A 9,093-nucleotide genomic window follows, 5' to 3' on the forward strand; every position below is an offset into this window, starting at 1 on the left:
GAATACGGAGAGCGTATTGCTCTCCGCATTCAGCGATGTCTGTCGGACCTGATCCGCACTGTCGGATCAGGTCCGACAGACATTTGATAAATAGGCCCCAGAGCATGCAATTTTAAGCAACTTTCTAATTTACTCCTATTATCAAATTTTCTTCATTCTCTTGGTATCTTTATTTGAAATCAAGAATGTAAGTTTAGATGCTGGCCCATTTTTGGTGAACAACCTGGGTTGTTCTTGCTGATTGGTGGATAAATTCACCAACCAATAAACAAGTGCTGTCCAGGGCGCTAAAACAAAAATTGGCTGGCTCCTTAGCTTAGATGCCTTCTTTTTCAAATAAAGATAGCAAGAGAACGAAAAAAATTGATAATAGATAAATTAGAAAGTTGCTTTAAATTGCATGCTCTATCTGAATCACGAAAGAAAACATTTGGGTTCAGTGTCCCTTTAAGGAGCAGCGGTCTTAAGACTGCTGCTTCTTAACTTATGTTTCAGGGGAACTTGAAACTACAGGGGAACCCTAGGTTCAAATAAAACATATTTCTATAAACATAGCATTTTTTATTCCTCATAAAATCTTTAATTACGTGGAGTAAAAAAAACTGCAGTGTAATTGTCTATGTTGACAGCTTTTCTTGAAACGTACTGGAATTTATCTTGTAAAATTAGGGCTTTCCGCTGTTACAGAGAGGCTGGAGGGAATATTGCAGGATTCTGAATACTGACCCAGCAACATGCTGTATCATGTTTGATTGATGAGTGTAGAAGCTTATATATATATATGTCTGTAAATCAGAGCTCTGAAAATGCACAATTTCAAATTTTGCAAACAAAACAGTTTTAAATGCATATACATTTATTTTGTTTGCAGATTTTTAGCAATACAGTGAATACTTTTGTAATGTAGAGTACTTGCTCTAAGTCTTTAGAACATGGTATTTCTACATTAGTGACCCTAGATTACTTTGTGTGAATAGGGATTAAATCATTGGTAAAGTCCCGCTCGAGAGCCCAAAGTCTCATGGTGCCTATTCAGAAAACAGCTGGCATCGGTGGGGTCATGTGACTGCTCCTCTCCTAATTGGCTGCAAAACTAGCAGCTGCCAAACATGACTTTACTTTTAACCCTTTTGGGAGGATTAAATACCTAGTTATCTAGGATCAGCAATGCAAACATTACATGTTGTGACAAATTAGAGAACAGGGTATGTCATATTTGCATATGCCACCCTGCATGTTTAAATTTGACTTTAATATAATCAAACACTATAATCATATTATAATACAGCAAATCATAAATCACCTTCATTTCTTTTTTTGATTGAACTTCAGTTTCAAACGTTCTATTATTATATCTAATATTTCTTTTTGCTTGAACAATTATGTTATGTTTTAACAGAGAAAAAATGAACCCACAGAAGCAGAACCACTTGTTGAAGTGGGTGCGTCAACTGGAAAAGAAGAAGGATCAGCAGAGCAAGTAGGTTACCCGCTTAGTTAAAAACTTGTGTATTTATTCATACATTTCTACCTAACAGGAACCTATGCATTCCCCAGAACGGTGTCTAATTGGCTGTTCTGGGCAGCTATATTGATAGAACACAGCCTGTTAGATGACAGAGACTGAATGGCAAATTATTTAACTTTACCAGCCAGAAAGCACCGTACTGAGAGAAGGTGCCCATAGGCATTTGCACACATCACTATAATAATAATAATATTAATAAAAAGTTAAACTATATTATAGTGGCATTGAACTTACAATGGTTAAATTCACATACTGAAAAACTTTAAGGAGAAGTTTCATTATGTATTTTGACTGTTTTTTCTTATTCTGAAAATTGTCATTTTTTTACTACCACCTAGAGTTTCACCAGAACTGCTTGTGCAATGATAAATTCCAACAGCATATGCTGTCGGTAATTATCAATGTCTGTCGGACATGAGCCGCTGAGTGGATCGTGTCGGACAGACTGATGATAAATCAGCCCCATGGAGGTTGATTTATCATATGTCGAACGGACATGATTTGCTATAGCTAGACATCAAAAAATGCAGAAAGCATACGCTGTCCGCATTTATCATTGCACAAGCATTTATGGCCGCTAGCAGGGTTGGCGGAGAGGTTAAGGAGTAGCAATCTTACGACAGCTGCTTGTGAAACTTCCATTTCACACGAGCCTGAAATGATGGACCTCTGAAGCAGCATCCGCTGCTTAATAAATGTAGGCCATGGAGTAGACTTCCAACAAAGATGGTAGAAGACAAATGCTTGCAAGGGGATTAAGGAATACCTGGGCTTTTTACAAGACTATGGGCTCCATTTAAGAAGCTGCGAATGCATGAGCAAGCCTGCAGCCAATAGGTCATTAGACAACTGCTTCACAACCTATATGCCAACCTTGATTTGGCGTTTTTTATTCCCCCCAAACTTGTCTGACCAGGGTGATTGACAGCCCCTGCTCTTGCACTTGTCTGCCCAATCTTTGATAAATTGACCCCATAGGGTCATTAGTCTACACTTCAGAAGGAAATATGGACCTGCAGGTTCTCATCTGCAGTAAAAAATGTATGTTTCTATGCTTATGAGGCCTATTTATCAAATGTTTGTTGGACCTGATCCGACAGTGGGGATCAGGTCCAACAGACATCGCTGAATGCGGAGAGCAATACGCTCTCCATATTCAGCATTGCACCAGCAGCTCTTGTGAGCTGCTGGTGCAACGCCGCCCCCTGCAGACTCCAATCGGCCGCCAGCAGGGGGTGTCAATCAACCCGATCGTACTCGATCGGGTTGAATTGTGGCGATCTCTGTCCGCCTCATCAGAGCAAGCGGACAGGGTTATGGAGCAGCAATCTTTAGAAGGCTGCTCCATAACTTGCGTTTCTGGTGAGTCTGAAGACTCGCCAGAAACACGGGTCCTCAAGCTCCATTCGGAGCTTGATAAATGGGCCTCTATGTGTGCTAAGTATGCAGCAGCTGTGGTCCAGTGATACTGAGTTAGAGATGTGGATTTCTTTCCAGTAAAATCTAATTTTTGGTTTTGGGTTTAATACTAATGTTACAGTAAAATAGCCGTAATTTAAGGATCTTGTTTTTATAACATCAGGTCAAGAGGAACCCTGCACTAAGTGATGTATCTCCAGCTTCTGAGAGCGATGACATAGTGTTACAAGTGCACACTGAGTTTACTGTAGCAATGACTGTAAGGAAGAATATCACATACCCAGAACTGCAGAACCTTCTGAGAACAAAACTAAAGCAGCAGGGCGATCAGATGGACATCAAGCTAAGGTGTGCCCCATGTTCCATATCTAATGCCAAGATCCCATCAGCCTCAAGAGACAGACTTTAAAATGTATTTCTGTTTTTAAATTTATCACTGTCCTTTGTTGAAATGTTACTGCTTTCCATGAAAGCATACTGAAGTAAGCTCAGGAACACTTTGCGCCAGATTACAAGTGGTGTGCTATTTAGTGCTTTTGCTCGAGCGATAACCCCGCCAGAAGTAAACATTTTTGCATCCCCAGCTTAGCCCGCATATTACAAGTTGATATCATGACCGACCTAACTTATTCTCCCTACAGACTTTAGTGAAGAGCGCAGAAGAAAAAAAAAAATAACACTTATTGCTCAAGCTCTAACTCAACAGGAGTTATTAATATTTCACATACCGTAAAATGTTATTTTTATTTTAAATAGATATTTCTATATATATATCTGTATATATCTATAAGTAACATACCTATTCATATAGATATATAGGTATAGATATATATTTTACAATAACATCAGATATATATAGAAATATATATTTAATACTAAAAATATTTTTTTGCTACGTGAAGAACATTGGAATGTAAATATTGTGTAATGCACTTCAGGTTGAGTGGTGACGGTTTAGCGTTCATGCAGAATTAGTCATTTTAAGGCGCGTTATGTAAATATTAAATATAAAATATTGATAACATATTAATAAAAGTATTATAGATACTGTAAAATATACATATATATATTCTATGGAATTTTTTAGAATATTTTAGTACATTTATAAAAATTATTTATATTATTAATATTTTTCAGTATTTTATATTTAATAAATACATAATGCAACTTAAGATAACTCATGTCGGGTTAGCGCACATGAACAATTAGGGGCCTATTTATCATATGTCTGTCGGACCTGATCGGACACTGCGGATCAGGTCCGACAGACATCGCTGAATGCGGAGAGCAATACGCTCTCCGTATTCAGCATTGCACCAGCAGCTCTTGTGAGCTGCTGGTGCAACGCCGCCCCCTGCAGACTCGCGGCCAATCGGCCGCCAGCAGGGGGTGTCAATCAACCCGATCGTACTCGATCAGGTTGATTTCCGGCGATTCCTGTCCGCCTCATCAGAGCAGGCGGACAGGGTTATAGAGCAGCGGTCCAAAGACTTGTGTTTCTGGCGAGTCTGAAGGAGCTTGATAGATAGGCCCCTTAGTGTACTCCTGTCGTGTTAGCGCACATACACCCAAATTACCTAGATTGAATAAGGCCAATCAGGACTCTTACCGCTCAGTGATTCTTTTTATATCCACACTTTCTGAGGTACCATCTCCTACAGTATATATACGTATATGCGTTTGTAATTGGCTGATGGCTGTCACATGATAAAGGGAGCAGGGGAAATGGAAGTAACTTTGAAATTTGTCAGGAAAAAATGCTTCTTATTTGTAATTCACACTGAGGGGCCGATTTATCAAATGGCGTGCGAACATGATTCGCTGTAGCATATGCTCTCTGCATTTATCATTGCACAAGCATTTCTAGTTAAATCAAACATTCAACAAACTGGGGCACTTATCGCCTAACACTTGGACTACTGATAGCATGTCTAAAGCCCGGACACTTGACTGATTCCTATAAGGACTGCACTTCCGGTGCCGGAAGTGATTTGCTCGATACACCAAGGAAACCAATTAAGACATAGGTAACTTCCGCACTCTTGCCAATCCAATATCATAAGAGAATCACTGACAGGCAGACTTGTGAAAAAACAAACAGTCTTTATTCTTTAAAACCACGGCTATTGTCAGCAATATAAAATTGTACCACAATGAAGATCTCAGAGGAACCATGCATACGCGTTTCATGCGGGTTCACCGCACTTATTCACTGCTAGTATGGTCCTCTGTTAGTATGGTCCTCTAGTGAAATGCTTGTGCAATGCCGCCCCCTGCACATTCGCGGCAATCGGCCGCTAGCAGGGGGTGTCAATCATCCCGATCATATCAGATCGGGATGATTGCAGTCTGCCACCTTTAAGGACGAGTTAAGGAGTCGTAAACATCGCGGGTAGAAAGGCAGCATCTGTTGATTAATAAATCTACCCTGGAGTATTATTGTATTTTTATTATGTACCTGTTCATTATGTTATTCTACTGTGTCTAATGGTCTTCAAAGGGCTTGCTGTCTCTTTATACCCTTTTTTGCTTTGTACTTAAACAATGTTATTTCTTCAGCTATAAGAATATGGATGGCAAAGGACTGATTCCAGTGCAAGATGACGTAGGATTACAAGGGATGTGGCAGCAAGCAAAGGAAAACCATCTGATGCTGTGCTGCAAGGTAACATATCCAGCTTGAGATTTAGGTGAAATGGAATTCTGTTTAAGAATAGCTGTTTAAATAACGATCCTGCCAATATCCTACATGCATAGCTATATTTTAGCATTACTGTAATCTATAAATCATAACCTAGATTTCAGACAACTGTTGTTTTTCTTACTAAGCAAAAAAAAAAATGTATTCCATCATTCCAAATGTTCTACCTTTTTAAGTCATTGAGGACCCAATTCTCTATAAAAAGGGCTATCCCTGTTAGTTCACTGGCGAGAGTTAGCACAGAGCAGCGGGTGTACCTTAAAAATTAATGACTGCAGCCAATACAAATCAGATTGATTGGTTTTCAATGTATAGTGTTTTACAATTGCCTTCACTTTGGAATGCATGTGTTTTTCTATTAGGGTAATAAGGGCTTTGCGTATTTTTACACAATCTCACCACCTTTCAGTTTGTGAGATAAATCATTGAGAACTACAGGGGAAAATGTTTAGAGAATATACAAGATCTGGCAGAGAACTTTCAGCTACGCCTATGGAACTCCTCTTTTCATACTAGAGGGGGGAAACCTCTGTTACAATAAGGAAAACAATACACTCTGAATTTCTTATAATAAGTTGGAATTTTACATTGTTTTTTGCATCTGCGGTATAGTTTTATTACGATTTCTTCTGTGTAATTTAAATATGTTTCTCATTGCGTAATTTCAATCGAATTCAGGGACTACCAGTTTTGCCATGTGAACAGGGTAAAAACTGCCTATAGAATTTTTTATCATAAATGATCACAACGTGTCTTTCCAATAAACCATAAGTATTTACATGAACCTCCTCATTTGAAAGAGAGAGTCCCATTATGATTAATTCTGCTGTATATCTAACACATAAAATCCTGTATATGGTAATGAGTGCATTTGTCTGCAGGGTGCCGAGCGCTGTATTGGGAGACCCATTCTATATCGTGTGGAGGCTGTCTATGATTATTCTGCAGAAGGACGGGAAGACCTGACGTTTGTTCAGGGGAACACCATTGATATATTGTCAGAAGGTAATTACACGGGAATCCTTTGGTTACGGTTTAATGAGTATGTGCAGAATTAGACAGAAACATGGTGTATAATTCCTAGTGTTTGGTTTGTGCTGAAAACAATATTGATTTGGAAAAGTTCAATACGCTGAAATGTGAAAACCAAAAAACTTGAATCTCTTGTATGAGATTTTACATAGCACAGAATCGTACTGAGACTAATGTTTCCATTTTCCATCCCGGATAATATGTTTGTATAGTATAAATTAACTTTCCTGTTTTTTTTTCTTTCTATTTCTCAGTGAACGACGAGTGGTTAGAGGGTCACTGCAACGGTAGCATTGGAATTTTCCCCAAGTGTTTTGTATCTAAACTTACTGATAACCAGAAAGAAGAAAGAACCTAGAGATTGTCTGGACCTTCCAAATGATCCTGCAGGATTCTTTAGCACCTTATGAAAATCATTACTATGCAGAAGTATTGGCAGCATATGAAGTCCATTCACACCACGCTTCCAAATAGACAGTTCCAGCAGTGAGATATATTGTTTTCTGGGACATTTACTAAATAAAGCTGAATTAAATGTATCAATTAATTTAATTGCTTACTTAATTAGGGTTAGATGACAAGTGGAGCGCTATTGTTTGCGCACAACTGATGTTTGCGCGCAAGATACATTCCGCCCATACTACATGTTGAAAGTAAATGCAAACAAAATTTACGCTAGTATGATTACTGAGACTTCAGAGCTCTGGTTAACTGTTACACGAGTCAAAAAGTGTCAAAAAACACATCAAAAATACATTTAAAAGTACAGTTACACTCATAATAACACCATCTGATAAAATGTATTAGAAAAAAATTGCAATAAAAAGTTATAAGGGCTTTTACATAGAGATACATACATACGCATGTCTAAATATTTATGTGTATGTGTGTGTATATATATATATATATATATATATATTATATATGTGTGTGTGTGTGTGGTGTGTACATATGTATTTATGTATTTACGTGTATATATGTATTTACAGACATATATAAACACATAAATACATATGTACACACATGTATACATACCTGTATATACAACTGCTTGTGCAATGCCGCCCCCTGCAGATTTGCGGCCAATTGGCCGCTAGCAGGGGGTGTCAATCAGCCCTATTGTTTAGGATCTGGCGGATTGATGTCCGCATCCTCAGCAGGCAGACCAGTTATGGAGCAGCGGTTTTAAGAAGGTTTGCACGGAAACAGGGGCATCAAGCTCCATTCGGAGCTTGATAATTCGGCCCCATAGTATGCATTTCCAGTTCTGGGAATTAGAAAATCCACAATTTTTTTCTCTAAAGTACATGAAAAGAGGAGAAAATAAATAATTTAAGTATATTGCAAAGATGTTTTATTATGCATAACTAAATATTATGGGGCCGATTTATCATCGGTCTGACGACATGATCCACTCAGCAGATCATGTCCGACAGACATCGATGAATGCCAACAGCATACGTTGATATATTTATCTTTGCACAAGCAATAACGTTGATGCAATCACGTAATTTCAAGGCCTGGATTGGGTTATGGGGGAATGCCTACGTTGCTAGGCGTGCCCCTAGTACCATATAAGGTAGGACGTTCCATGCTGTCCTAATGGCGTTAAGGCCCAGCGCTGTTAGGACGGTATGGAACATCCTAACGGCGTTTAGAGGTTAAGAGAAGCACATTTTGTTCCGCATGTCTTAATTATATACATAAATGTTATAATTGTATAACTAGGAAATTACTGTTTCATTGTTTTCAACAAAAATCCATCAACAAAAGTATTTATGTTACTGAATAATTTATGAGCCTACGGTTTGATTTACTACATTTTTATACAAAATATCATTCTAAAAGGAACACTGGCAATATTATTTTCAGTCTCCTTAGCTTCACTAGTTCCTCCTATGTTCCTTTGTGTACCTCATTCACTAAAAATAGAGGGATTGCTATGTTTGAAGAACAAAGTGGTGGTTATGTTATTTAAAGAAACATGAAAGTTGGTAGCATGGCACTATGATACAGTACAGTGCCAGCATATCATTGTGAGACACTCTGGATTTGTGTTTAAAAAATAATAATAATAAAAAATTATGCTTAATTGCTATGATTTGTGTGGGCACAAGTATTCTATGTGCATTTCTCTTTACAAGTACCAATTGCACTAGTGATATAGATATTTATCTTTTTACTTTTACATTTATTTCACATTCTTTTTTCCTCTTAAAAAACTTTATTAAAACCATTCTGCTGTTTTTACATTATTGTAATTGTTTTATCATCTCACATAGCAGCTAATCAATTTAATGATAAGTTTCTGTCCAAGGTGCCCCTTTGCTAAGCATTCCAGCACCTAGGTGATGTATTATTTTAGAAGACTATACCACCAAAATATTATAAAAACATTGCACAAATCAGGTTC

At 37.9% G+C, this 9,093-nt stretch overlaps 1 protein-coding gene across 1 annotated transcript in view; it reads left to right on the forward strand.

The window, feature by feature from the left end:
• The window catches only part of NOXA1 (NADPH oxidase activator 1), a 77,627-nt gene extending 68,851 nt beyond the window's left edge, over positions 1-8,776 (forward strand). Inside the window, exons 13-17 of the mRNA XM_053696196.1 lie at positions 1,400-1,480; positions 3,111-3,295; positions 5,507-5,612; positions 6,530-6,653; positions 6,935-8,776. Coding sequence (XP_053552171.1) covers positions 1,400-1,480; positions 3,111-3,295; positions 5,507-5,612; positions 6,530-6,653; positions 6,935-7,038 — 600 coding nt within the window. The 3' untranslated portion in view covers positions 7,039-8,776. The remainder of the gene's footprint in view (positions 1-1,399; positions 1,481-3,110; positions 3,296-5,506; positions 5,613-6,529; positions 6,654-6,934) is intronic.
• The last annotated feature ends 317 nt before the right edge of the window (positions 8,777-9,093 follow it).

This window comes from Bombina bombina, chromosome 12 (assembly GCF_027579735.1).
Source record: "Bombina bombina isolate aBomBom1 chromosome 12, aBomBom1.pri, whole genome shotgun sequence".
Classification (NCBI taxonomy): Eukaryota; Metazoa; Chordata; class Amphibia; order Anura; family Bombinatoridae; genus Bombina; species Bombina bombina.